The 18304-nt window shown below is 50.1% G+C and overlaps 7 protein-coding genes across 7 annotated transcripts; 3 read left to right on the forward strand and 4 right to left on the reverse strand.

Annotated features, from left to right (window-relative positions):
* Positions 1–29: 29 nt before the first annotated feature.
* On the reverse strand, positions 30–2318 carry ASPSYDRAFT_59311 (phosphoribomutase PRM15; the record flags this gene model as incomplete). Its single annotated transcript, XM_040849678.1, has 9 exons — positions 30–190; positions 249–925; positions 981–1270; positions 1317–1500; positions 1529–1560; positions 1692–2011; positions 2063–2155; positions 2192–2240; positions 2304–2318. The coding sequence occupies 9 exons, from the start codon at positions 2316–2318 to the stop codon at positions 30–32; spliced, it is 1821 nt and encodes a 606-aa protein (XP_040700645.1).
* Positions 2319–2667: 349 nt separating this feature from the next.
* ASPSYDRAFT_155294 (fatty acid desaturase) lies at positions 2668–4368 on the forward strand (the record flags this gene model as incomplete). The annotated part of the gene is made up of 2 exons (XM_040842441.1): positions 2668–2855; positions 2916–4368. 2 exons carry the CDS (start codon positions 2668–2670, stop codon positions 4366–4368), a joined length of 1641 nt encoding a protein of 546 aa, XP_040700646.1.
* Positions 4369–4735: 367 nt separating this feature from the next.
* ASPSYDRAFT_155688 (ASCC2 family CUE domain-containing protein) lies at positions 4736–6853 on the reverse strand (the record flags this gene model as incomplete). The annotated part of the gene is made up of 1 exon (XM_040842482.1): positions 4736–6853. The coding sequence occupies one exon, from the start codon at positions 6851–6853 to the stop codon at positions 4736–4738; it is 2118 nt and encodes a 705-aa protein (XP_040700647.1).
* A 706-nt stretch (positions 6854–7559) lies between these two features.
* On the forward strand, positions 7560–8106 carry S10a (40S ribosomal protein uS10; the record flags this gene model as incomplete). Its single annotated transcript, XM_040842424.1, has 3 exons — positions 7560–7598; positions 7715–7938; positions 8022–8106. 3 exons carry the CDS (start codon positions 7560–7562, stop codon positions 8104–8106), a joined length of 348 nt encoding a protein of 115 aa, XP_040700648.1.
* A 369-nt stretch (positions 8107–8475) lies between these two features.
* On the reverse strand, positions 8476–10319 carry ASPSYDRAFT_155587 (FG-nucleoporin nup42; the record flags this gene model as incomplete). Its single annotated transcript, XM_040842472.1, has 4 exons — positions 8476–9850; positions 9903–9957; positions 10126–10221; positions 10274–10319. The coding sequence occupies 4 exons, from the start codon at positions 10317–10319 to the stop codon at positions 8476–8478; spliced, it is 1572 nt and encodes a 523-aa protein (XP_040700649.1).
* A 616-nt stretch (positions 10320–10935) lies between these two features.
* On the reverse strand, positions 10936–11997 carry ASPSYDRAFT_155497 (ELYS family protein; the record flags this gene model as incomplete). Its single annotated transcript, XM_040842466.1, has 3 exons — positions 10936–11493; positions 11548–11777; positions 11844–11997. 3 exons carry the CDS (start codon positions 11995–11997, stop codon positions 10936–10938), a joined length of 942 nt encoding a protein of 313 aa, XP_040700650.1.
* Positions 11998–12278: 281 nt separating this feature from the next.
* Positions 12279–16777, forward strand: smc4 (condensin subunit SMC4; the record flags this gene model as incomplete). Its single annotated transcript, XM_040842428.1, has 3 exons — positions 12279–15701; positions 15750–16502; positions 16553–16777. The coding sequence occupies 3 exons, from the start codon at positions 12279–12281 to the stop codon at positions 16775–16777; spliced, it is 4401 nt and encodes a 1466-aa protein (XP_040700651.1).
* Between the last annotated feature and the right edge of the window lie 1527 nt (positions 16778–18304).

The following is an 18304-nucleotide window of genomic DNA, read 5'->3' on the forward strand; positions in this document are numbered from 1 at the left end:
GATATATAATTTCTAGGCATGAAGCAGCTTTAATCAAGTCGGAGAACATGGCCTGAAGATGTTGACAGCTGTTTGTTGTATGTCAACTGCGGGGCGAACGGCTGAATCCATTCTTTAATGACTGCCCGCAGGGTGTCACAGACGGCGTCTGTAGCCTGCTGGCTAGAGGAGCCACAGCTTTCGATGTAGACTACGGACGTTAGTATTGGTAACTTTCTTGTGGTGTGCTCCACTGGCGAGAAACTTACATTTAACCTTGGCTTCTGTGCCTGATGCTCGAATGGTGAATCGGACGTCGCGGTCAAGCCACAGAGTCAGCATTTGGCTGCTCTTGTCTGCAGGAAGTTGGGGTTTCTTGTCTGGTGTGCCCGAGTCAAAGCCTTCTGTCATATCTCGCCATCGAAGGATTTTGAATGATCCTAGTCTCATTTCTGATTTGAATGGGCCGGCTCTTACTGCGTCGAACATTGCTAGACTTGTTTCAGGGTTGGGCGACCGGAAGTAATTGTTGAGTGTCTCGTGGTGTCCAAATTCGTCGAACAACTTCTGCAGTTTGGTGTAAGGAGTCAGGCCCTGCGTGGCCCATCGTGCTTGTGCTGACAAGAAGATCATAGCCGCTGTAATACCGTCTTTATCGTAGCAAACCTCCGGAAACATGTAGCCAAGGGCCTCCTCAAATGCGAATGTAACGTAGTATCCTGATTCCTCCAAGTTTCGTGACGTGTTGCCCATCCACTTGAAGCCTGTTAGGGATTCTTCGAAGAATATATTCCTAGCTGTTGCCATTTTCTCAAGCATGGTCGAAGAGACGGCCGAGTTTAGAACCGCAACTCGTGTATCCGTATCGATATTCTCAAGTGAATCGAACAGATGGGACGCCAGGAGAGCTCCCATATGATTTCCAGTGAAGAAAAACCAAGAGCCGCTGTTTTAAGACGTCAGTTTGCATAATCAACCAGTAGCAAGGGCTTTTTACGTACTCAACCTTCTCGGCTGCAGCAAACCTGTCGGCATCTGGATCGTTAGCAATAATTAAGGTTTTACCTTCCCGATCTGCTGTTTCCACCGCGAGATCTAGCGCTCCGGTTTCCTCAGGGTTTGGAAATGGTAGCGTTGGGAAGTTAGGATCTGGTGTCGTTTGTTCCGCAACTGTGGTGAAGTCGGTAATACCCAATGAACGGCACAGGTCCGGGAGCACCAGTCCTCCAACGCCATGTAAGGGAGTGTAGACAAACGGCTTTGGGTGCCTCCAATGTTGAACGGTCGATTTCTAAAGTAATCAGTATATATCCAGCAGATGAAGTAGGGTCCTGTACCGAATAATGCCAGACTCGAGTGGTATAGCGTGGCAGTAGCTGTTCGTAGGCTTTCGGGTGGAAGTAATCGCCGGCTGGCGGTGACTCAGTCCAGGCCTTGGGCCATGGTTCAAGATTCCGCTCGATCGAATCGGATATCTCCTTATCCATAGGAGAATTGATCTGGCAGCCATTTTTGAAGTAACTGAACGATGTTAGGATTGGGGAAAGACACGCTGGAAGGTGGAACCAGACACTTTGTAGCCTGAGAACGTTAGCAGAGAAACAATCGCGGGTCCCATGCGAGCTTACCATTATCTTGCGCTGGGTTCTGTTGCATAGTTATTAGCCTGGAGGTTCGGCATCCCACCATCGGGATCGGCGAGTGTGACTTACATGGCTTGCTGTGACCATGACACCCGCAAGAGCCCGCATATCGGTCACGGCAAAAGGCACAACAGGGGTAACGGCTGGTCCTGAGAAGAACCAGACTGGAATTTCCTGTGCGATGAATGCGTTGGCGGCCAAAACCGCGAATTTGGCAGAATTGGTGCGGGCGTCATGGCCGATGATCACCCCGCGCGAGGTGAGGTCGCCATAGTTATCCCGCAAGTACTTGGCTAAGCCTTGTGATGCCTGGATCACGGTCAGAGAGTTCATGCACGAGAAACCGGCAGCCATGCGGCCGCGCAGGCCGGCGGTGCCAAACTGGATGCCTGCTCTATATTAGCCAAAATCCGACCAGGGCCGTGAGGGGCGGTGCGCACGCTTGCGAAGGCGCCTTTCCAGCTCAGCGGCCTGCCTCGAGTCCCGAAGCTGCTCGATTTCCGAGCGGGTGGTGGGATCCTGCGCGACATTAGCTGGCAGTCAAGAGCCGGACATAGGGAGATATGTGCGAACCTGGTCCCACTCGAGCCATTTCTGAATCAGCGGGGAGAGAGAATCCTACAAAGTCAGACCGAGGCTCAGGAATGCGAACGGCAAATGCTGGGTCATTGAATGGGTTACCTCGAGGGAGGCCATGATGGTCATACGATGAGCGAACAGAGGGAGGGGGAGGAGAAGAGAAGCCCAAGAATACAGGACGCTAAAAAGGAGATGGAGCTTTGTATAACTGGTTCAGGTATAGTGGGAGGTGGGAGATATAGGACCCGATCGTCTGATGTGGACTTTGTTGCTCGTTTCACCTGTCGGCTGTCCTGCTGGAACCTTTTCTCCCCGCTTTCCGTTCCTTTCCCCTTCGCTCTCTGTTGTCTGATTACAGAGCATTTCGACTCTTTTCCCCCTGCCTTTTTATGTTCTTTCCGGCTCTCCTACGATGAGGTGAATAAATAGCCCGCTCTATTCGACAGTTTAACTGCACAGCTCCACCATGGCCGCCTCCCGCAAGGACGCCATTCTGTCTCGCCGTTACATAGAGGGCCTCATTGCCGACGGGAAACATGTGTTCATCTTCGACGACCGCGTTCTCAAGGTCGACGCTTGGATTCCATTCCACCCTGGAGGTGACAAGTCTATAAAGCACATGGTGGGACAGGACGCCACCGACGAGATCAATGCGTATGTCTCCAGCTGCCCTCCCATCCCAAGCACAGTTGCCTAATTGGTGTCCTGGAAAAGGTTACACTCCACAGAAGCTCGCCAGCGGATGTTGGCTTTCCAGATCGGTCGCATCCAGGGACCCTGGGTGAACTTTTTGCCTCCCATCCAGGGCGGGAAGTTCCGTCCCTACGATCAAAAAGCCACCTACAGCGAGGACGACGATACCTCCGGCCAGTCCCAACCCCCGTCGCCCATTTTCGATGCTGTAGATGCTGCTCCGGGAGCTCGTCCGCAGTCGCCATCTTCCGAGTCCTCCGTCTCGATTCCTGCTAGTGAAGAATCCGAACAGAAGCCCTCTTTCCTCGACGCCCGGACGCGACGGGAAATCGTCTTCGACACCGCCAAGTATCCGTCGGTGGACACGAAAACGCAGGAGAACATTAAACAAAGATATCGCGCGTTGAATAAACGAATCGAAGCCGAGGGTCTTTACGATTGCAACTACTTCTCATACTTCATCGAAGCCTGTCGGTATACTCTATTCGCTGGGCTGTCTTACCTATTTCTACGTCTCGAATGGTACATGGTCTCGGCATTCCTTCTAGGATGCTTCTGGCACCAACTGGTATTTACTGCCCACGATGCAGGCCATATTGGCATCACCCATCGTTATCATGTGGACAGTACAATCGGGATGCTGGTTGCCGATTACCTTGGGGGACTTAGTCTCGGCTGGTGGAAAAGAAGCCACAACGTTCACCACATCGTAACGAACGAACCAGAACACGATCCGGATATCGAGCATATGCCCTTCTTCGCTATTTCACACCGCTTCTTCACGAACCTGCGAAGCACGTACTACGACCGCATCATGCATTTTGATGCCTTTTCCAACTTCATGCTTAAATACCAGAACTACCTCTACTACCCAATCCTTCTTTTCGGCCGTTTCAACCTTTATCGATTGAGTTGGGAATATCTGTTACTCGGCCAGGGACCAAGGAAGGGCCCCGCTTGGTGGCACCGCTGGTTTGAAATTACCGGACAGATATTTTTCTGGTACTGGTTTGGATATGGCGTCCTCTACAAATCTATCCCAACATGGGGCAGTCGTCTCGGTTTCCTTTTCATCTCTCACATGGTCACTGCGCCTGTCCACGTGCAGATTACCCTCTCCCACTTCGCCATGTCGACGGCAGACCTAGGGGTCCACGAATCGTTCCCTCAGAAGATGCTCCGCACGACTATGGATGTTGACTGCCCGACCTGGCTTGATTTTTTCCACGGTGGTCTTCAATTCCAAGCCATCCACCACCTTTACCCTCGTATCCCACGCCATAATCTGCGCCGTACTCAGAGACTTGTTCTTGAATTTTGTCGCGATACCGGGATCCCATACGCGCTATTCACCTTCACCGACGGCAATAAAGAAGTTATTGGCAAACTCGGCGATATCGCCAAGCAGGTTCGGATTCTGGAAGAGTGCAGGAAGTCATGCGCGGAGCAAGGTGTCTTCTCCGGTCACCATTAGACCAGTGCTATGATTTTGTCCCCAGATGTGTAGTGGTTTTTGTACCTTTTGGCAGACGATCCGTGATCCGCTCGCTTACTGTCGAATTAGACCTACACAGACAGTATATAATCCCGCGGTTGTCGTTTCAGTTGCGTTATGATTTGGAACCCATCCAGCTGATGTACATATAATGCCCTTATGATAATGCCCCTAATATAGTAGATTGTATTCATCTTAAATATGCACTGATAATACCATAAACACGGCCGCAATCTATGTGCATTTATAGCAATCTATAGTCGTATTTACAGTGCCAGCCATACGGAATAAGAAAGAGAAAGTAATCGTAAAGTCTCGTTAGTATATAACTTGCTGAGTATCCTGGTTACCCAACCATCCCGCCAGCTCTCGCAACCTTCTTAGCTCTCTGCTGCCGTCGATTATGGTTCGCCCGGCTTGCTTTATTCTCCTCCTTTCTCTGTCGCGAAGCAGCTGAAGTTTGATCCCCAGAAGCACCACCACCACCTGCACTACTTCCGCCTCCGCGACCGCCTCTCCCACCACCTCGGCCCCTTCCACCTCGTCCACCACCACCACCGCCGCCACGACCACGACCTCGAGTAGAACCGCCTCGGCCCTGAGACACCGACGGCTCACCTTCAGTCCCACTTTCAGATTCCCCGTCCGCCTTCGGCCGACGATACGATGTCGATGGAATCTCAGGCTGGGACAAGCCAACACCCGGCGTGAACCCACCACCCGCAGAAAGCGCAAGTTTACTTTCCAGCTTCGCGAGGCGGTTCGGATTACGCATTATCATAACCGCCCACCCCTCCAGTGCTTCATCCGTTAGTCCGGACTCGCGCTTGAGGGTATCCCGCGGTTGCGAGCGGCGCGTTGCCGAGTCTCTAGCGAATAGAGATGGTGTGGCTTTATAGGCGCGTAGTAAGGTGAGATCTAGCTCGTCTGTAGTCCCTGCGCCATCGTCTGTGGCGTCGACTGTGCCGCCGACGTCGGCGACGTCGTAGGTGTCGTCGCGCTCGTCGTCGTCGGAGTCGAAGGTTGCCAGGGCGGAGAGGATGGCTGCTTTATTGGCCGTGTGGTTGCTGCGGTCTGCGAGCATGTCGTCGGCTGTGAGGGAGGGGTTTGCGCGACCGAAGCGCAGGGCGTTGTTCTTCTTATTGTTGCTGTTGGTAAGGTCGTTGGAGCGCGCAAGTTCGGCGAGGTCGACGTCGTTGTCGAAGACGTTTCTGCGCGGTTCTGGCGCTGTTATTGTAAAGGCCTGCGGTGGTGTCGATTTGGGTGGAAGCGGGTCATGACGGGTTGCTGGTGTAGGGGGGAGTTGCTCCGATCTGTCTAGGCCTTGGAGCTCCGGAGGGATAGAGGCGTCCAGAAGGTGTGCGATTATCGTTTCTGGGTTGTCGCCGTAGAAGTCTAGGAGTCTCACGATATAGCCCGATCCAAGGTCGGGGAAGAGGTCTTGGATCTGACTGATTAGAGACATCCTATGTGCATGAACTTCTTCTGACGCCGGAAGGTCCGACGCTCGACTCTTTCCTTTGTCGATTCGCTTCTTCGGCTTTTGATATCGGTGGTGAAAGGTCTTCGACTCATATTGATATGTACGTAGACTTGAGACGAGATCTTGCCCCCGTTTCTGGGGCTGAACAGCCAGATATCGTTCCACTCGAGTCAAGATGTCAGAGCTGCAAATAACGTCCGAGAGGAGCGTCGGCTCTTTCTTCATCCTCGGCGTGCCCACGCCGACGCTGGCCTTTAAGCCAAACAATTGGTCCAACAGAAGACTAAGGTTCGGCTTTGTGCCTTTCAATAGTGAAGTAAAGCCAACGTATATATTAGCGACCAGGGACTTGCGGATATCTTCTAATTTTTGCGTTTGATATGCTTCTGCAACAGTATCCAGGTAGTCAGACCCCGCCATGAGCACATGTCCACAGGCTGGGATCGAGGATGCCAATATAGTCAATAGCCGGATATCAGAGACGGCTTTGAAGACGCTGGCAGAGTCAGATGCAGAGAGTTGTACAATGACCCCTGCCTTCCCTTTCTCTAAACTTGATGAGATTATACCCTCATGTTTAACCCACGCATCAGATAGGAGCTTCTTCAATGCTGAGCTGGAAGGGTAGCAACAGCTCATTTCACTGAGATAGGTCCATCCTAAAAGCTCAGTTGGTGGTACTGAAACATCTAGCACGAGTCTTCTCGTTAACAGAAAACAGAGCTTCCTTAATGTTCTGGCTTTTGCGCCAGACTGGAAAGCATTTCCCCCAGGCGTGGCGAGTTGGTGGTAAAATGAAACCAAGAACAGCACCGCAGATTCATCTTTCGGCGCCAAATCCTTGAATACCAATTCTGAAGTCTCCAGTCGAGCCCTAAGTAGGAGTATGCACGCATCAAGATAAAGCTCCCACTCTGTGGAGGGGATGGACCTCTGCACCTCTGGCGGAGGGAGTGGAGCTAGAGGCGGCAGCGTTGCCATGTCCTGAGCGGCGGTTCTAAAGGGAAGAGTTGTATATTCGTAAATCAGGGGATGCAGAAAGGTTGGATGAGGTCGTCACTTTCATATCGCTCTCCTTTCGCTGTCATAATGATTCATCCTCGTGTTGTATCAGACGCTGTCAGGCCAAAGAGGCGATCCAGTTCAAAGTCCGCCTTTCCGTATTCGGTCCGTTGTGATGCCGCTTTTGCCCAGTGAGTCACTAACGCTACGCCTGGATAGGACCCCGGCAGCCCGGTTTAAGGCCTTTGTTAGTCACACAATATATGAGGCAAATCCTCAGTTCTACAGTGCTTCGGACTCGGGATATGTTTGGGCGGCTATCTCGAGGAAGATCGCGGTATACCATTCATAAAGGCGGCAGTCGTATTGATATTACGGTAATAATACGGCTTCAATGAGTCCAACCGATCGGGTTAGCTCGCAGATAGGCGAGCGCCAAGACTTCAACCCGCACAAGAAATTGACCGAATGAGAAAAAGTCGCTTTTTGATCGCATCCACTTCAACGACGACACCTTCAACTTAAACGGCCATCATCACCTTACCGAACCCCGAAGTTCAGGTCTTGATTGGCATACAGCCTCATCTGCAGTATGTCCTCCTCAATCGCATTTACTCTACACCACAAGCTAATTGATTAATAGCAAGTTCAATCTCGGTCTCACCACCGCAAATTCACCGTCAACATGTCTTACAAGCAAGAGAAGGAGTTCGGCGAGGGACCCGTACGTTGCCTATTTCCTCCGTTTCAGAGTACTCTGCGTCCTACCGGCGGATGCGGTTCTCTGTGCTGAAAGTGAAGAGACAATGGGCTAACAATTCACCCTTCCCGCTTGTATAGAAGGTCCACAAGATCCGTATCACCCTCACCTCCCGCAAGGTCGCCTCTCTCGAGTCCGTCTGCGCTGCCCTGATCGAGCGTGCTCGCTCCAAGTCTCTTCAGGTCAAGGGTCCCGTCCGTCTTCCCACCAAGACCCTGCACATCTCCACCCGCAAGACCCCCAACGGTGAGGGTTCCAAGACCTGGGACAAGTACGAGATGCGCATCCACAAGCGTCTCATCGAGTATGTACCCGCAATTCCTACTGTGCTCTGGGAATTACGCCCAAGGTGTGAAACATGGACAGAGAATGCTAATGCTTTTACAGCCTCCTCGCCCCCACCGAGACCGTTAAGCAGATCATCATCAACATCGAGGCTGGTGTTGAGGTTGAGGTTACTATTGCCGCTTAAATCAATTTTGGTTCTACTCTGGAAGAAAGGGATTGAACTGGCGCCTGCGCTAATCCTTCACTGGGTTGGTGTGGGTGTGGTTGACGATGGGCTTGCTGAAGACCTGGTACTACCGAGTCGGCTTCGATACCCGTTAAAAATAGGCATAAAAATGGGAAATTTGGGTGACGTATATTCCATCTGATGGAGTTGTTCTCGTATTGTAGATTGTGATATCGTAAAATTGGATCCTAAATAGTAACCTGTAGATTTACTCTAGGAAAAAACGCCTTGACCCCGGTATATTGAAAGCCACCGCATCCTCGGCCAATTAAGAAAGATAGAATGATAATGCCTGGTGTCCCAATGAAGATGCCCTAATTTCCAATCCTAAAAATCGAAGCTAACCCACTCTGTCTTCGGCGGCACACTGGGGATGAGCCCGTCTTTGAAACATCCGTTCTTCACGAAGAATTCATATTGCTCCGTAACCTCTGGGGTATATTTGTCTGGCTCCGCATGTGCATCTCGTAGACTAGCTTCGTCCGGTGGCCCGTCAGGGAAAAAGATCCTAACATACGTCTTTCGGTCCTGAGGGTGTAAATAACAGGGCGCATTGTCGATGTATTGTACTGGTTGCCCCTTCCAACTTTGTAGTTTCTTCGATATGGGATCGCGTGTTGTTGCTCCATTTAGAGGCGGGATAGGAATTAGGTCATTGGCGTTGTCGGTTTTCAGTAATGGCGGTGGCCCAGCGCCTACCTGTCCGGACGGTACTGATGTAGGTTGAGAACTCTGTGATGCACCTCCAGCTGGTAGTCCGAAAGGTGCAGGTGTTGGTTGCGGTGCCGCAGCCCCAAATGGAGCAGAAGCTGGCTGATTAAGTTGCCCTAGGGGAGCAGAGGGTTGGCCGAAAGGATTTCCTAATTGTGAGGGCGTGCCGAAGCCACTTGTCGCTGGGGTAGCTGATGGCTGTCCGAATCCAGAGCCTGCTTGTGAAAATGGAGAGGCCGAGGCCTGACCAAATCCGCTGGTAGGCTCTGAGATTTGGGAGAACGGTGATGCAGTACCTGTAGCTTGGCCAAATGGAGAGGCTCCCATTGACGACGGCTGACCGAAACTAGATTGGCCAAAAGTGGGTTGGCTTGGTTGACTGGGCTGTCCAAAGGCCGGCTTACCAAAGCCAGACGAGGCACCTAGAGCACTTGGTTGACCAAATCCAGAAGTTTGCCCTAAAGAAGGTTGACCGAAGCCAGACGGTTGTCCTAGGGATGATGGTTGGCCGAAAGCAGAAGGCTGCCCTAGAGATGACTGGCCAAATGAAGGTTGGCCAAAAGCTGGTGTAGTGGACGCTGGTTGACTAAACCCTGGAGCTTGGAATCCTGGTGTCTGCTGGCCAAAAGCTGAGGGTTGGCTAGTCCCAGGCCCGGTGTCGCCTTTCGTGATATCTATTCTGTTCGGATGCTCATTTCGCCCATCAACAACGTATTTAACGGCCGCGCCGAGGTTTTTCAATATAACCTCCATCTGGTTTACGGCCTCATTATACATACTCTCGGCTTCTTGAATTGCCGGGCCTGGATTTCCGCTGGCAGCGGCTTCGTAGTGCCGTAGCCGGAGCTCTTCGAAGCTTTGCTCTCGCTGTGGGCCTCCAAACAGTTGCTTGGGAGCATTTCGCCCAGGACCGTAGCAGGAAAAGACCCAATCGGGTCTTCCCTTGCCAGCAAGCAAGTCATCTTTGATATCCTCCGCAGTTACCCCATAGCTGCAACGATATTAGCTGGCAATCTTAAGACTTTAGAACAGATTAGACATACTTTGCCGGCTCCTGTGATTGCTTCGACTGCTGCCCTGGCCCAGATGAAGCGCGACCTTGGCCAGTGTTAGCAAGATGTATGGGCATGCTTTTTATCCCAAGCACATAATCATTTTAGATGAAAGGTAGCATGTAGTGGACTAGGGACAGCTCAACTCCATTCCACGAAAATACACAGAGAGATCAAGACACGGGCATCCATAAAACAAGAGAGAAGTACATACTGTTAAAACCAGAGCCGCCTCCCGAGAGTGCGCCAAACCGGTTGCCGCCAGTAAACGTCTGTTGTTGGGCGCCGGGATGCTCATTCTTGCATTGATCTGACAGGGTCAACTATAAATTCATTTGATGTTAGAAATCGATATTTCTTACCTCCAAAACGGCATCGACCTTGTTGGAAAAACCGGCAAACGACCATATCGTCCTAAGCCGTAGGTGCGCGAGATAATTTCTCTGCGCGAAATCCTTCCCTCAAAGGCACTTTGCGCCTGCGGTGTTTCACAGGTTTGGCCCAGCCTTAATCTGGATTCCGAATAGGCTCCAAAATTCAAGTTTATATCGATAATGTTTCGGATTTGCGAACGTTCGTTGGAAGTTGGAATCATCGAGTTCTATCTTTTGGTTTGACAAGGTTCCTTTGATGTTCTCGACTCATGGGTGTTACAATACCAGACGCCGGATGGGCGGTTATCGCGCCCGAAATGCTGGCGCTATATGTACAATTATGTATTGATAATTTACGCTTTTACTTCAATGAAACCATCAACGAACTCGAAGGTACGGCAAGAGGCCCGGGATACTCAGTAAGTGCTAGTAGTGAAATTATATGGTGAAGCATCTTAAAAAGAAGTGCTGGTGGAAATTGTAGAGAAAAAAGAAATTAATAACAGCAACAATCCAAACCCAGCTTGCGCCTTCTACTACATGATCCATTGCTTGCGAGATAATGCAATAATTCCAGGTAACGCCCGCTCCAAACCACAGGTATCTCATGACCACACATTTTGTTTCACAGGTTGTACTCATCAGAATTGTCATCTGCTGGTCGACGCTTGGGCTGGCTCCATACTTTGTTTGAGCATGTCCCAATTCAAGCCATCAATCTTCTTCCCGCCCAAAGATTCCAGCTCTGCAGAAAGCCCTGCGGTCTTTCCTGAAGCAAGGCGGCGCATCATAACCGTGTCTTTGGCGCCGTGCAATGCCTTCGCGTTCCCACGAAGCAGAGCATTCTCGAACCATTCTTCCTCTTGGTCATCGAAAGGGAGACCAATAAGCTCCATGGCCCGTGTGCTCCTTAGCTGCCCAGCGTCTGTTGTGTGGACGAATTCGATGAGCTGTGTAAGATACATTTGGCGAAGGGCATCGTGGTGCTTGCGAGTAAAGTAAAAGGCCTCCGTGATACTAGCCCGAGACAGGGTCGCCATGAAGGCTCGTTGGGCTTTCTCGGAGGTCAAAGGCGGGTTGACCGTGAGGTAATAGGCCATTACGAGGTTGTCATCATGCCTCGGAAGATGGGAGAGGGTAAGCGCGTAGAGGATTTCGTCGGGGAAAGTTGGGATAATGGAAGGCTCGGTGAGGTACTCGATCGCTCGCTATATCATCATTAGCACCCGGCTGGCATACGCAGCAGAGACCCAAAAACGTACTTTGAACTCAAGTCGATCAAGGTGCCAAAGCCCCTCTATGAATAGCCTATATTTTTCGGGCAGGTGGCATTTCCGCGCAAACTGTGCAGCCGCATCACCCGGGGCCCGACAATCCTTCAAGATGTAGTAGATCAAGCTTTGCTTTTGGTGGATGTCTAGCTCGGAAGAGACAATATGGCGAATCAGAGCCCGGAGGTCCGAATTTGAGACAGGGGGGTATATATTGGTGACTATAATATTTGCATTATTAGTACGCGAAACAGAATTGCTGTTTGAAGAAGCGGAGGAATAAGTACCTGATTGAACACCGAGTAGCTCTAACAGCCTGTCGGCAAAGAGCTGGTTTTCTAGCGCACCACGATTTTTGATAATCTGAGCAATAACCTTGCCATCATATGTGAAATTTTTGTTGAAGTGGAATATGGCATCAAACTCTTCCCAGGGAGCCATTGTGAATAGACAGCTCAGAGGTCTATCGCTGTTGACATCCAACCTTTTCGGCGATAAGTTGAATGCATCGTAGAGCTGATACGAGGCGGTAGGTCACATGACCGATTATCGCTTTTTGTTGTTGTGGCAGAAAACAACACTTTTCCTATTCGGGGCGCTATGTAAACAACCCACTTTCCGAATCGCTTCCCTTAGCTTTATCCAACATCACCGCATCGGCCTTCAACGCCTCCATCCGCCTTGATGCGACACTTCCTTTCAAATAATACCACATTACCATAATGACGTCTATCGCAAGAGGCAGGCCGTCTCGGCGCTCCGCCTCGCGCAAGAGCTATGTGTTAGAAGAAACTTCCGAGTCCGAAGACCAGGGAAACGTTACCCCCACCCCGTCCAACCCCGACGAAGACGACGAAGAGGAAGAAGAATTCACGCCGGTACCCCAGAAAAAGGCGCCTGTGAGAGGGTCACGCCGACGATTAACGTCTGAAACACCGACTGCACAGGTCACCCGGAGATCACGGAGGCCGAAGACGGGAGAACCGTCAGAGTCAGAGACATCTTCGCTTGCTGATCCGAGCGAAGAAGGCGAATCGGTTGCGAGCGCGCAAGACGAAAACGAGTCACCGAACACGGCGATAAAGCGAAAGAGCATGGAGCCTGAAGAGCCGGAGTCTCCTTCACGTACCGCGGCAATGAAAAGAAAAAGTATGGCCCGCAAGAGTCGTGTCTCCTCTACACCCAACCCGGAAAAGTCCTCACTCCCAACTCCAGAGCCCTCGCTTTCGCCGCAACCTCAACCGCATTCCCAGCGAGAAAGCGTACCGCCGCTAGCCGATATCACAGAATCCGCGGTGAACCAGACGCCCGCGAAGCCCGCCGAGGAGCCGAAGTCGCAAGTTTCCATCATCAACCCGAACACGACCATCCTCGAGAAACCCATGGATATCATGTTAAAATCGCGGACCCTTGGTCCTACTATGCCTGAGGAGCCACAAGGTCCCAAGAGCCGCCTCATGATGACTACCTTAGTTCTGAATAACTTTAAAAGTTACGCAGGAAGACAGATAGTAGGGCCATTCCACGCATCGTTCTCCTCCGTCGTCGGTCCCAACGGATCCGGAAAATCGAACGTGATTGACGCCCTGTTATTTGTATTCGGATTTCGAGCCAGCAAAATGCGACAAGGCAAGATTTCTGCTTTGATCCATAACTCGGCTAGCCACCCAAATTTGCCGTACTGTGAGGTCGAAGTTTGTTTCCAAGAAGTTACTGATCTGCCTGGTGGCGAGCATGAAGTAGTACCAGATTCCCAACTGATTATATCACGCAAGGCGTTTAAGAACAACTCTAGCAAGTATTATATGGACGAAAAGGAGACGAACTTTACGGCTGTTACGACTCTCCTTCGCGAGCGTGGGATTGACCTCGACCACAAGCGTTTCTTGATCCTTCAAGGTGAAGTTGAGTCCATCGCTCAAATGAAGGCCAAGGCTGCAAATGAACACGAGGACGGGCTTTTGGAATATCTCGAAGACATTATTGGCACGTCGAAATATAAGCAACCTATTGAAGAAGCTGCAGCGGAGCTCGAAACGCTTAACGATGTATGTGTCGAAAAGAACAATCGTGTTCAGCATGTCGAAAAGGAGAAGACTTCCCTTGTCGACAAGAAGGACCAAGCCCTTGCGTACATTCGGGAGGAAAATGAGTTGGCTCAGAAACAATCAGCGCTGTACCAGATCTATATCGATGAATGTGCCGACAACCTCCGTGTCACGGAGGAGGCCATACTCCAGATGCAAGAGCTCCTGAACCTTGAACTTGAAAAGCACGAAGGCAACGAGTCTGGAATCAAAGAGCTGGAAAAAGTGTACAAACGTGCTACAAAGGAGTACGAACGGATGGAGAAAGAGACACAGGAATTAGTGAAGGGCATGGCCAAGTACGACAAGGAATCTGTGAAGTTTGAAGAAAAGAAGAAGTTCTTGGTTGGGAAACAGAAGAAGTTGGAAAAGGCCATGACCACCGCCCGCCATGCCGCGTCAGAATGTCAGAGCTTGGTACAAAAGCACAGCGATGATATCGAGAAGAAGAGTGCGGAGGCTGCGGGGTTCGAAAAGGAGGTCGAGGTGGAAGAGCAAGAACTTTCCAAAATCCGTGATGGCCTAAAAGGCAAAACTCAAGGCCTTTCGGATCAGATTACTGTGAAGCAAAAATCGCTGGAGCCGTGGGATGAGAAGATCAACAAGAAACAGTCCGCACTTGCTGTGGCGCAAAGTGAACTTGATATTCTACGGGAAAAAAGCAATGCCGGGGCTGTGCTGCTCGAGGAGGCGCAATCAAAGATTTCATCGATTGAAGAGTCCATTGCTAGGAAGGAAGAGGACCTTGAGGAATCCAAGGCCCAGAGATCAGGCCTTGACGACGAGGTCGCGCAGCTGAAGAATGACCTCAACAAATATAGCGTTAAGGAGCCAGATGTTCGCGCCCATGTCTCTAGCGCCCGCCAGAAGGCTGAAGAGGCTAGAGCCAGTGTTGCGAATACGCAAAACCGTGGAAGTGTCTTGACCGGTCTTATGCGCCTTAAGGAATCTGGCCGTATTGAAGGGTTCCACGGTCGACTTGGGAACCTCGGCACAATCGATGAGAAATATGATGTTGCAATTTCTACGGCTTGCCCTGCGCTCGAGAACATGGTTGTCGACACAGTGGAGGTTGGACAGCAATGTATCGATTACCTACGAAAGAACAATCTTGGTCGTGCCAACTTTATCCTCCTGGACCGACTCCCCAAGCGCGACCTGAACTCGATCCTTACTCCCGACAATGTCCCCCGTCTCTTTGACCTCGTGAAGCCAAAGGACCCGAAATTTGCTCCGGCGTTCTACAGTGTGATGCAAAACACTCTAGTTGCCAAGGACCTCGAGCAAGCCAACCGAATCGCCTACGGCGCGAGGCGTTGGAGAGTCGTCACACTTGACGGTCAGCTCATCGATACTTCCGGTACAATGAGTGGTGGTGGTACTCGTGTTGCTCGCGGTGCGATGTCGTCTAAACAGGTTGGCGACATTAGCAAGGAGCAACTTGTGCAGATGGAGAGTGACCTCGAGGAGATGGAGAGGAAGTTCCAGCATTTCCAAGAGAAGCAAAGGCGAGTAGAGGCAGCTCTGCGGGAGAAGACCGAAGAAATTCCCCGGGCAGAAACGAAGATCCAAAAGATTATGATCGAAATCGACAGTGCGAAACGCAGCCTTAATGACGCCGAACGGCGTGTTCAGGAGCTAAGTGCAGCGCATGTGCCGTCGAAGACTGATGCGGGCCGGGTCAAGGCTCTTGAGGAACAAATCTCAGTTATCGAAGAGCAGATCGAGGATCTTCGCTCGCAAAAGGGTGGAATTGAAGAAGAGATCCAGGAACTCCAAAACAAGATCATGGAGGTCGGTGGTGTCAGATTACGCAGCCAGAAAGCCAAGGTCGACGGGCTTAAGGAGCAGATCAGCCTCCTGTCTGATGAAATCTCTAACGCCGAGGTTGCTAAGTCTAAGAATGAGAAACTCATAAAGAAACATGAAAACTCTCGGGCAGATGCTGAGAAGGAACTTGCACACATGGCTGAAGAACTCGAGAAGCTGAACGAGGATGTAACCAACCAAGCAAGCGATGCGTCTGGGTGGAAGGAAAAGGTGGATGAGGCACAGGATGTGAGTCGACTCAGAATCGTTGCTGATATAGATACTAACAGCTGTTAGGCCCTGGATGCCAAAAAAACCGAGCTTAAAAGAATGAAGGGCGAATTAGATGAAAAGGTAGCAGAGCTGAACGAAACTCGAGCAACAGAGATTGAGATGCGCAACAAACTCGAGGAGAACCAGAAAGCTCTGTCGGAGAACGAAAAGCGTAGTCGCTACTGGCAAGACAAGCTATCCAAGCTGACGATACAAAATGTCAGCGACCTGGGCGAGGACCAACAGCCTATCGAATTCCAGACGTTCACCAAAGACGAGTTATCTGAGATGAATAAGGACTCCTTGAAGGCAGTTATCGCAGCCCTGGAAGAGAAGACGCAGAACTCATCGATCGACCTTTCGGTGATCGAGGAATATCGTCGCAGAGCTGCGGAGCACGAGTCACGTTCCGCTGATCTTGCAACCGCTCTCAGCAGTCGGGATAGTGCTAAATCTCGTCTGGACGGACTGCGGTCTTCTCGTTTGAACGGCTTCATGGAGGGCTTTGGTATCATCTCTCTTCGCCTGAAGGAAATGTACCAAATGATCACCATGGGTGGTAATGCCGAACTAGAGCTGGTGGACTCTCTTGATCCGTTTTCCGAGGGCATTCTCTTCTCTGTCATGCCGCCCAAGAAGAGTTGGAAGAATATTGGTAATTTGTCCGGTGGTGAAAAGACACTCTCTAGTCTGGCACTCGTCTTTGCCCTGCACCACTATAAGCCTACACCGCTGTATGTTATGGACGAGATTGATGCCGCGCTGGATTTTCGAAACGTGAGTCAGAATCATTTAATGTATGTAAGGTCTCACTAACATCTTCTCAGGTTTCCATTGTGGCATCTTACATCAAGGAGCGGACTAAAAACGCGCAGTTTGTGGTCATTTCCCTAAGAAACAACATGGTAAGTCTCAACATAGACCTGGAGCTGATGACTTTACTAATTCCACTACAGTTCGAACTCGCATCACGACTTGTTGGTGTGTACAAGGTCAGCCACATGACCAAGAGTGTGACGATTGAGAACAGAGACTATATTACAGGCCGATGATTCTTGGACTTGCATGTATAAATGCCATTCTTTTCGCTTTATGCAATCATGACGGTGTATGGGTTGCGCTTCTTCGGTTCGGTCATAATGCTATGCGTTCTATGTATGTACTTTGTCGATTTAGTAGCAGGTATTGGGCAGTCACGCCGCACTGGTGACTTTCTCGCATTCCATGATCAACCTTATCTGTCTTGATTATTCACTCCCTCTTTCCATTCTCAGGCACATATGTACTTGGTTTTCTAGGAGAGTCGATGACCTTCTGTCTGTTTCAGTGCTCACCCCTTGCTGCTGTTTGCTTCGTTTGATACCTTTACGGGATTTTTCGTAAAAACCCTTGGTTCTAATTACCTATAGTCCGACGCTACTCTACCCGTCGGTGAAACATGGCCAGGGAGCTGGCTTCTGGACAGATTTGGAAATTGTGGTGGCCATCTATTTTATTTCTTGAGGACTCACCGAGGCTGCTGTTTCGGACATCCTTAGAGCTCGCGCCTCAAAGCAGGAATAGTTTCCTGCAGAATAGATTCCTGCAGAATAGTTTCCTCCAGAATAATTTCCTCCAGAACGACCTGCAGGGATGGCACATTAGTGTGATTGATAATTGGCTTGATACCTGTAGTCTAAAACATCACGAGGTTAACAATGATATTGCAGCTATTATAAAGGCATAGGTCACGCCTACTAAAAAGGACTAGATTTCTCTCTAATTAATTTCCAGTATAAAATATATGATCTTGCCATGTAATATATGTTTTTTTGCTCCAAGTATTTATAGTATTAGAGCGCTTTTGAGAGGCCTGAAGCAGTCTCGCATTTTTAAGCGCTCTTACGCCGTTTCAATGGCCGCCACAAGTGGAGAAGTGTGGGCTATGAGGTAGGAGTGCAGGTAGAAGCAGCATTGGTCTTTGAGCGGGGAACATGGAAGAGGAAGACTGACAACAGGTGGTGGTCGTCTTCCCACATACTGACCATAGCTCACAGAGAACTGGGCATCCAGTCTGCTCTACCATACATAACATTAAGATCGGTAGGTTAGTAGAGTAGATGAGTGAGTGACCACCAACAAAGACCTACTGTTATATATATGTTTTGTCTTTTTATTTTTATTTTTTATAGAACTGTAACTCGCCAGTAGTCTGCATTATTCAATGATTCAATGTATTTCCGAATCATCACGTATAGAAACTATGTGGCGTTGCTTTGGACCAGGAGACTCCCAAACCACTATTGTGAGACCGCGTCATGATGCATATGATTATTTGACTGGTAATGAGAGGCCTATGCTCAAAGCACCTACCTTTAAACTAGAAACAATCAGTGGTAGTTTGAAGCTGAAGTGTAACATGACATGTATACTCCTTGAGTAGATCTTGCCTTAGTATAGTTCCACGTGCATGCTAGGGATAATATCTCAGCACAGCAGCCTTCCTATACAGTAATTACAAGGGCACGGAATAAGTATATTATTTATCAACTAGCAATAACTTAATTCTATCTTAAACAGGCAACCGAAGTGGTGGTAAC

This window comes from Aspergillus sydowii, assembly GCF_001890705.1.
Source record: "Aspergillus sydowii CBS 593.65 unplaced genomic scaffold ASPSYscaffold_8, whole genome shotgun sequence".
Lineage (NCBI taxonomy): Eukaryota > Fungi > Ascomycota > Eurotiomycetes > Eurotiales > Aspergillaceae > Aspergillus > Aspergillus sydowii.